Source organism: Gobio gobio (assembly GCF_949357685.1).
Source record: "Gobio gobio genome assembly, chromosome: 17".
Classification (NCBI taxonomy): domain Eukaryota; kingdom Metazoa; phylum Chordata; class Actinopteri; order Cypriniformes; family Gobionidae; genus Gobio; species Gobio gobio.
The window spans coordinates 33267731-33281766 of NC_137110.1; the positions used below are offsets into that span (position 1 = coordinate 33267731).

The 14036-nt window shown below is 35.4% G+C and overlaps 2 protein-coding genes across 5 annotated transcripts in view; one reads left to right on the plus strand and one right to left on the minus strand.

Annotated features, from left to right (window-relative positions):
* Positions 1 to 401: 401 nt before the first annotated feature.
* Positions 402 to 8600, plus strand: nprl2 (NPR2 like, GATOR1 complex subunit). Of its 4 annotated transcripts, none has more exons than XM_079840970.1 (11): positions 402 to 534; positions 689 to 780; positions 1432 to 1600; positions 1681 to 1789; positions 1876 to 2012; positions 2548 to 2645; positions 6721 to 6757; positions 6836 to 6929; positions 7029 to 7143; positions 7293 to 7435; positions 7516 to 8600. In XM_079840970.1, the coding sequence occupies exons 1-11, from the start codon at positions 451 to 453 to the stop codon at positions 7581 to 7583; spliced, it is 1146 nt and encodes a 381-aa protein (XP_079697096.1). In that variant the 5' UTR covers positions 402 to 450; the 3' UTR covers positions 7584 to 8600. The 4 variants fall into 4 exon arrangements, with proteins under 4 accessions (XP_079697096.1, XP_079697095.1, XP_079697097.1 ...); XM_079840969.1 differs by having other exon boundaries at positions 7005 to 7143; positions 7516 to 8199; XM_079840971.1 differs by having other exon boundaries at positions 6836 to 6920; positions 7516 to 8199.
* Positions 8388 to 14036, minus strand: part of uqcrc1 (ubiquinol-cytochrome c reductase core protein 1) — a 44380-nt gene continuing 38731 nt past the window's right edge. Inside the window, exons 12-14 of the mRNA XM_079840968.1 lie at positions 9629 to 9717; positions 9440 to 9515; positions 8388 to 8891 (exon numbers count right to left, since the gene is read on the minus strand). Of these exons, the coding sequence (XP_079697094.1) occupies positions 8827 to 8891; positions 9440 to 9515; positions 9629 to 9717 (230 nt within the window). The 3' untranslated portion in view covers positions 8388 to 8826. The remainder of the gene's footprint in view (positions 8892 to 9439; positions 9516 to 9628; positions 9718 to 14036) is intronic.

Genomic DNA, 14036 nt, shown 5'->3' on the forward strand with positions numbered 1-14036 from the left:
TGATTATTCAATTTAAAATCTAAGGGGGGTGCTTCAAATATATTAGATTATATTAGATATATTATTTATATATTTTTTTAGAAAAGAAGATTTAAAATAGGCCTATAAAAAAATTATTAGGTGAATTGTGAATTATCCACTGCAATTCTGTAAGGTGATCATGAAATTAAAAACGTGATTATATGCATAGCTGTTGTAAAACGCAATATAATCAAGTACTTTTTATTAATCTAATTACGTAAACCAGATTACAATCACTCACTACCCAGCACTCGTTATATATTTGTGCAAATATCTCGTACAGTTATGCCATTTGAATTTAACTTATTTGAAATCAGTAGCGGAAAAGCACAGTAGGTGGCGGTATGCACCTATTTTGTTATTTTGTTACCCTTCCATGAACACACTGAAGAAGATTAACGTTACATCAACATTTAGACGAGTTCAGTAATGAACATGGGTACATACAGACGAATTGATTGTATATTTTTCAGTGAGTTTCATCCAACGTTAGGACCAAAGATCACATATCAGGTAACATCATTAATATTTTTGTGCGAAAGAGAATAAATAAGTACAAGTACAGCCTGGTTTTGTGTTTGCAAACGAGACTTCATTATGCACACAATCAAATGAATGTTTATTCAGTTATATTGGAACAAAATTATTCATTTGTGTTTCATCGAAGGTTCCGGAAGAATATATTTCGAGGGAACTTTTTGATACTGTGCAGGTATACATCATCACCAAACCTGAACTGCAGAACAAGCTCATAACAGTGTACGTACTGAACATTACTTACTAAGTCATCTCATTGCGGCACTCATTTTATTTGTTAAATTGTATTTGTATTTGTACTTGTTTTAGAGCACACACCAATATCATTCCAACTATATGTATATGCTTGTTCATTTAAAAATAATTTCTTAAACTTTACTAAATTTAAATTGATGTAAAGTAGATTAATTAGGAGCAATATAAAAACTACTACTTAGGAGGCAACATCCACATTTTAATAAAATTATCCTAGTATGGCAAAAACATAAGGGATAATTTTTCACGTTTAAGAACAGCAGTCATCTCAATTTCTGATACAACATATTTGGTTCTTGATTTGAAATATGTTATAGAAACAGTTAATTTCAGTCCTTCCTCATTCATGTATATTGGAGCTTTACTTCCATAGTTAAAAATAGTCCTTATGAATTAAACTGATGTGTGTGTGTGTGTGTGTGTGTGTGTGTGTGTGTGTGTGTGTGTGTGTGTGTGTGTGTGTGTGTGTGTGTGTGTGTTCGTGTTCCTGGCTCTTGGTTTAAATACATCTTACACCTGTGAATGTTTTATATTTATTTATTTTAACATTTGGTGTGAATTGACTTTTAGAGTTAATGATAATGACCTGGTTGTGTTTTATCTGTGTAACTGATTAAGGACTGCCATGGAGAAGAAACTGATTGGCTGTCCAGTGTGCATTGAGCATAAGAAGTACAGCCGGAATGCCTTGCTCTTCAATTTGGGTTTAGTCTGTGATGCCAGGACAAAAACATGTGCTTTAGAACCTATCGTCAAAAAACTGTCGGGCTACCTCACAACTCTGGAGGTACAAATTAATTTCATACGTATGTCTGTTGTGGTACTTCAAAAATTGGTCTAACATTGGTCTAAAATGTCTTTGATTAGCTTGAGAGTGGATTCATTTCAAACGAGGAGAGTAAACAGAAGCTGTTGCCAATCCTTTCCACCCTTCTTGAGGAACTTAATGTTACAGGAGCCTGCACCCTACCAATTGGTTATATATGTTTTTTATATCTCTCTGTTTCTCTGTCAGGTATTCTCACTGATTTTATAATCACCCTTCTCCCTCTCTCATAACAGATGACTCTAACACCATCCACTTGAAGCTAATTGAACAAAGGAAAGATCCTCTAGTTGTTCAGGAGTATGATGTACCAGTATTTACCAAGAATAAGGACCACTTTATAAAGTCACAATGGGATCTCACCACACAACAGGTCTACAAAAAGTCTTCCCCACTGTTTACTTTTACTCTTACTATTTGACTTAATTTCATTTTTTGTTTTTTATTAAATCAGACTTAAGCTCTGTTTCATATTGCACGTGTTAGTGGTGTATGAGCAGAGTGGTGTTTTTGTTCAGTTTGGAAGCAGGAGAAATTATACATTTCACAAAATTGATTTGTAGTGTAATGTGTTGTTATGTAGTACTTCTGAAAAGTAAGGGGAAAAAATGTACCCGTTTGAAAAGGTTCTAGTGTCTGTCTTGGAGTAACACACACAATCTAAGCAGTTTTTAAACTCAAGGTTTGGTTATACAACAAGGTTTGATTTTACAATTTAGGTATATTATAAGTTATATTATAAAAAAATAAGTTTGTAATACTGACCATTGATAACAATTGTTTTGCATGCCGTTCACACTTGCAGTGTGAAACAGGTATTATATTATTTTATTTAGCATACTGTTTTAAAATATTATTTGTTACCCGCAAATTTTCATTTATATTATTTTTCTTCTTTTTTTTTGTAGATCCTACCCTTTGTAGATGGGTATCGACACATTCAAAAGATCTCTGCTGAGGCCGATGTTGAGCTTAATTTGGTGCGGATTGCTGTTCAGAATTTATTGTAAGTGTGATATTATTCCTATTTTGAGCTGCTGTCATAATCTCAATAATAACTTATTAAAATGAATATTCTATGTTAAGCCGCGTTTCCACTGAAATTACACAGAACAATTTGTCCCAGGAACTTTTTTCCCCCCAGACCTCCTTTAGACCTTTTTTCCAGCTGTTTAAATTACCGTGAAGATTAGGCAAATTAGTCCTGTGATGTTGGACTGTGCGCAACTTTCCAGTTACCACTGGAGTTCGCCCTCTGCATATAAGCTTAATTAAGCCTGAACCTCGTTGTTGTATTTTTTAAACTTTATTGTTGATTCAAATAGCAAACAACTCTTACTGCACGCACCGCAACAGACTTTTAATAATGTTGGTTGAAATAAAATGCTGCGTGGAGTCAACCAATCAAAATGCTGCGTGAACTCAACCAATCAGCATGTTCAGCAAGTCCCTCCCCCAAATATTTCCTGAACTTTGAAAAAGCTACTGTGCGAGCAGGGACTTTCTGGGGGGGTGGGGGATTTTTACCTAGAACTTAATTTAGATCCTGGTCCCTGCGGTCGTGAACACGTGTATATATATATATATATATATATATATATATATATATATATATATATATATATCCCCAAAATGTGGAAAAGTACTTTCCGAATATATATATATATATATTCGGAAAGTACTTTTTCACATTTTGTTATGTTACAGACTTATTCCAAAATGGATTAAATTAATTATTATTTTCCTCAATTCTACAAACAATACCCCATAATAACAACGTGAAAGAAGTTTGTTTGAAATCTTTGCAAATTTATAAAAAATAAAAAATGAATATCACATGGACATAAGTATTCACAGCCTTTGCTCGATACTTTGTTGAAGCACCTTTGGCGCCAATTAAAGCCTCAAGTCTTATTGAGTATGATGCTACAAGCTTAGCACACCTATTTTTGGCCAGTTTCTCACATTCTTCTTAAGCTCCATCAGGTTGGATGGGGAGTGTTGGTGCACAGCCATTTTCAGATCTCTCCAGAGATGTTCAATCGGGTTCAAGTCTGTGCTCTGGCTAGGCCACTCAAAGACATTCACAGAGTTGTCCCGTAGACACTCCTTTGTTATCTTGGCTGTGTGCTTAGGGTTGTTGTCCTGTTGAACGTTCGCCCCAGTCTGAGGTCCAAAGCGCTCTGGAGCAGGTTTTTATCAAGGATGTCTCTGTACATTGCTGCAGTTCCTGCCACTAAAAAACATCCCCACAGCATGATGTTGCCACCACCATGCTTCACTGTAGGGATAGTTTGGCCAGGTGATGAGCAGTGCCTGGTTTCCTCCATACAGTTATGCTTGCCATTCAAGAGTTCAATCTTTGTTTCATCAGACCAGAGAATTTTGTTTCTTGTGGTCTTTGAGTCCTTCAGGTGTCTTTTGGCAAACTCCAGGCGGAATTTATTGAGGAGTGGCTTCTGTCTGGCCAATCTACCATACAGGCCTGATTGGTGGAGTGCTGCAGAGATGGTTGTTCTTCTGGAAGGTTCTCCTCTCTCTAGCGAGAAACGCTGGATGTCTGTCAGAGTGACCATCGGGTTCTTGGTCACCTCCCTGACTATATGAATTTCATTACAATTTCATTTCAATTTCATTACCCCCGATTGGATGATGAAGGCCACTGTGGGGACCTGCAATGCTGCAGAACTTTTTCTGTACCCTTCCCCAGATCTGTGTCTCAAAACAATCCTGTCTCAGAGGTTTACAGACAATTCCTTGGACTTCATGGCTTGGTTTATGCTCTGACATGCACTGTTAACCGTGGGAACTTGTATAGACAGGTGTGTGCCTTTCCAAATCATGTCCCATCAACTGAATTTACTAGGGCTGCACGATTAATCGAAATTGAACCGCAATAGCGATTTGGCTTATGTGCGGTTATGAAAGCGTAAATGCAGCGATTTTAATTGTGTTTTTGAGAAAGAAAAAAAAAAGACAACGTTTAATAACATGTTTTAACTCACTTAATATCGACAATGGAGTGTTTGATATTTCCTTTTTGTGAGCTGATGTTGCTTCTTATCACAGAATGAGGCCGATGATTGTGATACAGTGAAGAAGTCTATGTCGTTTAGCACTGCATTATAATATACTTTATTATTATGAAAAATACTTTAGATAATATTCTATCTTTTTTTTTATTCAGCTACACAGCGCTTGCTTCACATTAGGGATTTCCTGAAAATGTCATTATATTACTTGTTCTCTCTGAGGCAAATGCGGCTTTTCTGCTCGAGGGCGCCCTCTGGCCTCCAGTATGAATGAAACGTGAATGAGTGTGTTTAGTGCCCAGCAGTGCTCACTCCATCCTATTATTTCTTAAAAATTAAGAAATTGATATCACAGATATTTATAATTAATAATATAATATTTATAATAAATCCTTAGACATTTCTAGTGATTTTTAGTCATAGGCTGCCTGCATGTTAACAGGTTACCCTGCAATTTTTTGTAAAATAAGATTTCTGTAAAATTTAAATATAATAATAATAATAGTTATTATTATTACTATTATATTGTTATATTTATCTTTAAAAACTCTATTTTCTATTTTGAATAATGAAAATTGTATTGTAATAGTAATATTTCTTATTTTGTTAAATATTATTATGTATATTATGTTATTAGCAATAATAATCGTTATATATATATATATATATATATATAGCACACTCTTCATTGTAAAAAAAAAAAAAATATTGTAATCACTTTTTAAATCGCTATTTTAACCAGAATAATCGTAATTAGATATTTTCCCCAAATCGTGCAGCCCTAGAATTTATCACAGGTGGACTCAAATCAAGTTGTAGAAACATCTCACGGATGATCAGTGGAAACAGGATGCCCTTGAGCTCTGTTTTGAGTGTCATGGCAAAGTATGTGATTATATATATATATATATATATATATATATATATATATATATATATATATATATATATATATATATACACAATTCCAAAGAATTTAAACAAACTTATTTCACATTGTCATTATGGGGTATTGTTTGTAGAATTGTAACATAACAAAATGTAGAAAAAGTGGAAGCGCTGTGAATACTTTCCGGATGCACTGTGTGTGTGTATATATATATATATATATATATATATACACATATACACCGATCAATATGATGTGTGTGTATATATATATATATATATATATATATATATATATATATATATATATATATATATATACATACATATACACCAATCAATATGACCACCTTCCTAGTATTGCAGTACTCTTTTCGGACACCTTTCAGCATGAACTTTTTGAGCTCCTCTGTTTGATCGGACCACACAGGCCAGTTTACGCTCCCCACTTGCATCAATGAGCCTTGGCTCATTGCCAGTTCACCACTGTTCCTTCCTTGGACCACTTTTGATAGATACTGACCACCATCCTAATATTGTGTTGGTCTCCATTTTGCTGCCAAAACAGCCCTGACCCGTCGAGGCATGGACTCCACTAGACCCCTGAAGGTGTGCTGTGGTATCTGGCACCAAGATGTTAGCAGCAGATCATTTTCTGTGGGACTGTTCAGCACATCCCACAGATGCTTGATTGGATTGGGATCTGGGGAATTTGGAGGCCAAGTCAACACCTCAAACTCGTTGTTGTGCTCCTCAAACCTTTCTGGACCATTTTTGCTTTGTGGCAGGGCGCATTATCCTGCTGAAAGAGGCCACAGCCACCAGGGTATACCGTTTCCATGAAAGGGAATTGCTCAAGAAGTTAGGGTTGCTTTGCATTTTGCCAATTCTGCTTTTAAACGTTTTGCAAATGTATGGCAGTTGCTTTTAACCCAGAATATTTTTGTAATTTGGAAATACCTCCTGACATAAGGCATCACTTGACCCTTGACAAAAATGTATAGATACAATGATGAATGTGCCTGATTAAGTTTTAAAAATGCAATGCACTAAAACCTTGAATAGATCATTACAATAGTTATAGTGTTGCAAAAACTACACATTTCATACATGTAATAGCAGCTAAAAAGTAATGGACTGAACAATGGTACTGTTTCACAGGTATTATGAAGTGGTAACTCTGGTATCCATATTTCAGGTAAGGTTTTTGTTGTTTATTCTAAATTTTATTATAGATTCTTTTTCTTACATTGTTTTTGGTTTTCATATTCTACAGTACTCAAATGTTTACTGCACAACACCTAAAGTACAAAACTTGATAGATAAGAAGTGCCTTCAGGAAGAGTGTCTACATTACGTCAGTAAGCTAGGTGAGCAAGTACAGAGATTCTAAATGTACATGACATGAATGTGTATGAGAGTGAAATGTTTCTAGTTCACAGTAGACATTTTACTTTGCATGTCACCAGGCCAGAGGACAAGTCTCAGGGATGTGTTCCAGTTGTATTGTGGTTTGACCCCAGGTACAACTGTCCGTGACCTGTGTTCTCGCTATTCTCACCAACTTCAGAGGGTGGATGAAAGGCAAGGCCATTTAAATTGTATTGTCCACAATTAACATGCCACTAATACGTTTGTGTCCTGTTGGCTCATTTAGTTGTTGGTTAAGTACTAGTTTGACCTTTAAAAAAAATGTTATATAAAATAAATATTTTCTTTTATTTATGTTGTAGGAAGTTGATTCAGTTTGGCTTGATGAAAGGTCTGATTCGACACCTGCAAAAGTATCCAGTCAAGGTTGTTAGAGATGATAGGAGCCGTCCACCTAGACTTTACACTGGCTGCCATAGTTATGATGAAATCTGTTGCAAAACAGGCAAGTATTATGTATGTTATTCACATGAATATTCTTTTAAATATTCCAGTGACATTATTATTCCTTGGATGTGTTTTCAGGCATGAGTTACAGGGAGTTGGATGAGCGCTTGGAGAATGATCCGAACATCGTTGTTTGCTGGAAATAGTGCTGCTGTGACAGAACTGTGATTACAAGAGAGAAAAAGATTGTAGTGCTTTTGTGGTCTCAGACATTCGGTTCTGTACCTTTTATGTATTGTAAATCAACTGCACTTCACATGTATTTGATGCCATTATAGTTCAAAATATGAACACACAAGCTTGCTGAATGAATCAGATTTTAAGTTTAAAATTATTTGAATGTTTCAGGATGTGTAAACCGCAAAAATCTGTCATAGTTCTATGAAAACCCATCACTAGTTTTTAAACAATTTCTTATGGTTTATGTGGCAGGCTATAATGTGGTCTGATTATAGACAAGCGGTTATAATTTAACCTAATCTTTAAACCTATTTAACTTTCCTTACTCTGAGGGGGGAAAAGTACATGGACAAGGCCTCCTGGGACCAAGTCTCCTTTTGCTCTTAAATCCATTGTATTTTTTTTTTTAAAAAGTGTTAACTTGTGCAGTCGATTTTAAATAAATCTTAGAATGAACAATTCAAATCAAGAATAAAAAAAATAAAAAAAAGTGTTCACTTTACAGATTATGTAATTTGTGGTTGCACAAATATTTGATTACATCCCTCCATGGCTGTCCAATAAAAAAAAAAAATTGTGCACAAGTTTGCATAATGTAGCTGATTTTTTTTTACTGTAGCTCCTCTAAAAGAATCACTAGATTGACATCACCAGAATGCTATCCTATACAAAACTAAAAGTGTATGTGTGCTTGTGTATTTTGATAGTTGCAAAAACAGCCAATCATCCTTAAATGGAAAAATTTGTTGTAAAATATTTTGACACAGCTGTCAGGTAAATGTCCTTTATTCTTCAACAATTTATTTAACAAATACACATTCCCCCTCTCTCTTACCCACTAGTAAGTTTACAGCCCATTTATATATTTCTAAGCTGAATGAGTTACTTTTTCATGAAGTAACCAAAGCAAATCAAATAAACACTGATGTGACGGTTTTATTTAAAGTTGGTATGAGAGCTATTGCTATGTACAAAAAGGACAGAAATAAAACAAAATCACAAATTCATAAATAGCTCTGCTCCATGTTTGACATTGTAGATGTAAATGTACCAAATTATTACTTTCCATCTCTTCATCTGATCTTTTGTAAAAGAGGTAAATGGGCAAATATGCTATCCATCAAACTCATACAAGGGTCTGAATTTGACAAGAGGGCAAAAGTTGCAAAGAGACAGCACATCAGTTAGAGCTGACAGCAAAAGGAACATTTAAAACCGGAGCCAGTACATAGCACTTCTCATTCTGTTATAATCTGGCAGCTGCTCTACTGGACCTGCATGGAGAAAGAAAAGTGTACAAGATTACAAATTTCAATACCACAGCATTAGACTTCTATTAAATTCTGATAGCAGAATTAATTATTGGACCAACTGTCAAGTAAACAGCAGCTAGATCCAGAAAATATAGCCATATTAGGGATGGTAATGATTAGAAATTGATTAATCAGGGATAATCGAAATTACGCTAAACTATTGATTACATTTAGAACAGAAAGTTCCGTGATCATGAGAGCAGATGGTAAAATTGTATTTAATCGACCAAACAGGAATATTTATATGTAAATCATGATATATATAAATGTAAATCTGAATATATAGTTATAACTCATAACTATATGTGCAGATTTACATCTATATATTCAGACTTGTGACTATTTATTCATGATTGAGATATAAATGCCTGCATATATGGGGGGCCAAACAGGAAATAATTATAATTGACATGCTAATATAAAAAAGAGAAGCCCACGTTTATTCACTTCAGTGTAGAATAGCAAAAAATATAAAATTGTATATTAAATATAAAAATAAATGGACCCACCGACTGCAGACACAGCTGGGCATTTGTCATAGATGTATTTAGAACAGACATCCCGGACAATCCTGGGAGTCACAGCCTAGTAAGACACAAACAAACAAAATAGTATTTCTTAAAATTAAACAATCTTCAAATTAATCTCAAACAGTGCAGTCACTCATCCACTGTGGGATTGTTTGGTGGACATTTTACCTCAATTCTGGCATCCCACTCTGCCAATGGGATGCGGCGACCATAATTTAGTATGTGCCTGCCAATATCATCACAAACAGGTGTAGTTCCTGAGAACATAAAGAAGAAAGATGTTATACATATTTTAGTCAAAGACATAAGCTGAGAGAAGGGGTAATGTATAAAGTCATTATTACAGTTAAGAAAAAAAGAAAGGTGAATGTGTATTACAATCCATACTGTCGGTGCACATATATTATTGGACAACAATGAATAAAATAATCATACTTTTCTTGATACTTTAACTTAAAAAGAGTTATATAATACATGTATGCACCAGAGAATTTCAAATTACTTGCGTGTAGAGTACTTAATTAAAATCTAAAAAAACTACAATTACAAATTACAGTGTTACAAGAGTGATAACTTTCTTAAAATATTATAAAGCATTTTTTTAAGTTATTGCTACATAAATTATGTAAACAACAACAACATGCTACTTAAATGCTGAATGGTGAATGACCTTCAAAAGGTACTCGGAAATATCGTAATTACGAGTTCCAAGCACATGAATGACCAAGCAAAGTCATTTTACAAGTGAGAAACTTGAAATTCTAAATGATACACAATTTGGGGCACTAAAAGTCTATATTGGTGCATCCCTAGTTTAAAGTTCTCTATGTAATCAGTGTTCATTCAATTATGTGGCTTATAAGCAGAGCTGAATCAATTTACAGCAGCAGGTCACCTTGTTTGTTTGAAAGCAACCCAAATGGCCGGTCAACTAGACAACAGCACCTTCACCAAAACACTTTTTTTGTATGGGAATACCATTATACCTGAATATTACGACACGAATGAATCACAAAGCTTTGTTTACAAAATAAATAATAGGTTAGCAATTAAATGGTTACATCGCAACCATGGAAACATTTGGATTCATGCCCATAAATTTAAGCCATTTGTCAGCTTTGAATTGTGTTTTGCAATTGCATTTAACAATATAACTAATAACGGAAATAAGTGTCTGGTTTAAGACACGCTTTTTTTGGGCGGTAAATGGCGCAAATACCTGTAAATTGATGAGCGCAAAACGTAGTAAATTATTTGTTATTATTAAATTATTAACAGAAAGCATTTTAAATATCCACAATAAATGAACAAAACAAAAAAAGCAGTGGACTCTCAGTCTGTTAACAAACAAATGCTCTTGAATAAACAGCTGGAAAACTGCAGTGGATGATTGCGTTTTAGATAGTGCTGGGAATCCATAAATTTTTTTTTACTAATTAATCAAAAAAAAATCTGTAATTAATCACGATTAATACGTTTTTAATGTTTTGATATTGTAATAATTTCAGTTACTCTCCAAATTAATGTAGAAACAATTTATTAACAGCATATTTTAAATGTGTTGTATTGTCATGTTTTTATGAATGACGGCACTGATGTCTCTATGAAACATTAATGACGTTACATTGCAGTATAACTGAAAGCTCCCAATTTCAACATTTATTAGGCTTTAAAAAAAAACTACTTTTAATTTAAGTGAACTTAAATCAATCTTTACATAAACCCATTATAATAAATGTTTTTACCCGTGCCTTCCCTGTTAGACATATGTAATAGTTATCAAACACCTTTCTTAACTGCATACAGGGTTTCTGCAGGGTTTAATCAGTCAAATTTAAGACTTTAAGACCTTTTTATGACCATTATGATTTAAATTTACGACCTACACGAATTACGATAAATAACTTCAGTCATTAAAATTCCTTTCAAAAGTCTTTATTATTGACTTTCATTGAAAGTAACAAGTTTTATTATTTAAAGACTAATTCTATTATTTCTTACTTAAGATTAAGAAACTGAAGCCTTCGCCTTCTTTTTCTTGAGTATCAAGAACACAGGAACTAGGGTTGGGTATCGTTTGGGGGTTTTTTTCGATTCCGGTGCCAAACCGATACTTTTAAAACGGTTCCGGTGCCTAAACCGATACTTTTTTTTTTTTTTAAAGGCCACAAAACGAGGTGGATGACATTAAATGGCTTTTTATTTATTTATTTTTTATTTAAATTGAACCATTTATTAAAAGTTTAATGTATACTTAAATGTATGAATATAAATAAATACAAAACACAATTTACTTATTTACAAATTATAATTGACTTATTTACAAATTCACAGTAAAACCTAAGCCACCTAACCCAACTACAACAAGCCTAATATAACTCTTAATTACAATAATAACAGCAGTCGTCTGTATTCTTGGTATGCTACTAACCAGCTTCGAGCTTCAGCTCTTTTTTGAAATACGATCATATTCTCTGGCTAAATATTTTAGAACGCATCGTCTTAATGTTTCCATGGCGACGCGTCATGTTTCTCACATGATGACAGCAGCCGCAATAGCGCTGACAGCTCAGCTGTATCGGGTTTATTTAGTTTTTTCTTTTTATTCAAAATATTCACAAACTTCTTAACTGTGTCACGAACTATCTGATGTTCAAATGTGTGAGTGAATGTGTGTTAGTTGATCTATAAAGTGCAATGGGCGGCGCCATGTTAGTTTGCGCCTCAGAATCGGATCTGTCGGATTTACAACACTTGAGAGCATTCTCGTCTCACGAAATACATGAAAGTAAGTGACCAGTGAACTGAAAGAAGAATAGAGTAAATGCTATAGTTACTATATAATGTGCATGTATCTGATGTGAATAAAACATGTAACGTTAGTCAAATTATAATCGTCTGAAAGGATTGTCATAGCCGCTTTCATAGACATCAGGGTGTGTTTTTTGCTAGTAGCCTACTTATGAGCATTTAAATGTCTGAAACCTGAAATAAACATGATGTCGTTGAAAACACTGAATAGTTGTCATGAGTTGTGATGTGACCAGCGCTGAGCGTCTGTCTCTGGCTCAGCCAAAGCGCGAAAGCACGTTTGAATTTTGGCACCGAAATGAAGAACCGAAATCTGCGTTCTGATTCGGTCCGGTACATACCGGTTATATAAGTACCGGTGCCATATTGGAACCGGATTTCGGTACCCAACCCTAACAGGAACACTTAATTGTAACATTGACGGATCGCCTGCACCCGCTGCAGGCCTTTTACAGCAACGATATGCTTTTCCGACTTTGCATGCGACTTCAAGGCTTTTATGCCTAAACTAGACAGCTCCAACGTCTTCTTACACAGAGTGCAATTGGCTTGATACCGATTGTTAGCGACGGGCTTGAGCCAGGCCCGGTTCCAGAATCAAATCACTGAGGGTACTTCTGAAATTACTGAGGGTGCTCTAGTAAATGTGCTCCACCACAGCAGTGTACAGTGAGAAATGTATGATTATTTATTTACTATTCACTTTTACCAATAATTGGAATTTCAAATATTTTGCTTCAAATTGTATATTAATCTATTAGTCTGCCTTTCCATTGCTTTAATGCGTTACTAGTATTTTAACTCATCATCTTCCTTACCCCTTTTCCACCAAAGCAGAGCCAGAGCTAGATCGGAGCCAGAGCCTAGTTTCAAATCGGTTCTTTGTGTTTCCACACACAAAGCCCCAGCTCCGAGCCAGGAAAAGTGGTTCTTAAGTAGCACCAAAACATTGCTGGGCTAGAACAGGGCTAGAAGTAAGAACCGATTACGTCAGGCGCTGGGGGCGGGGTCAACAAGACGAACACAAACTTGAGATCCGCCATGTTTGAAATAGCAGCTAATGGAGCTAACAGCTGCTGTTCGTTTGTAATCTCTGTCTATACAAATTACGGCAAACTGCATGAATGCGTTGGATTCGCTGTGTTTGCGTTGTGTTTTGATGCCGATGTAGGATCGTAAAGCCATGTGAATGAATAGTAACGCAACGTTTGCATTGTTGATGGAAGGCTTGTTCGCAGCGGTGCTGTGCAGAGACCGATCGCCGTATGATAACGAGTCCAGCGAGAGCATATGACTCCTTATGCTTTTGATTCACTCATGCGTTTTTTTTATATCATACGTGGATCGGTCTGCGCAGTGACGATGCATCTCGAACAAGCCTGGTGTGTGTGTGTGTGTTTCCCGCTGCCCAGGGTTGCCAGGTTTTCACAACAAACCCGCCCAATTGCTACTCAAAACAAGCCCAATCGCGCTCCAGGGGGGGATTCCCCAGTAGAAATCACATTTGGGGGTAAAATATGTGTTTATTGGCATAGTTGCCTCCTAAATTTCGCAATATGGGGCTAAATATCACATAATTGGGGTCGCTTCATCCCGCGGACATGAAAAAACAGCCCGCGGCAAAACCACATACTTGGCAACATTGCCGCTGCCTCGCTAGCGTTGCTGAGAGAGATGAGACGTAAACAGTGACGTAAGACCTGGCTCTGTTGTGGCTCTCAGCAGGTGGAAAAGCAAACCGGTTCTTAGAAGGCTACTCAGTCGA

Excerpts from the sequence above, each read along its gene's own strand:
- nprl2 (XM_079840969.1), top strand. The coding sequence starts at position 451 with ATGAACATGGGTACATACAGACGAATTGATTGTATATTTTTCAGTGAG. Across the intron at positions 535-688 it reads GACCAAAGATCACATATCAG|GTTCCGGAAGAATATATTTC; the intron begins GTAACATCATTA and ends GTTTCATCGAAG. Across the intron at positions 6,758-6,835 it reads CTCTGGTATCCATATTTCAG|TACTCAAATGTTTACTGCAC; the intron begins GTAAGGTTTTTG and ends CATATTCTACAG.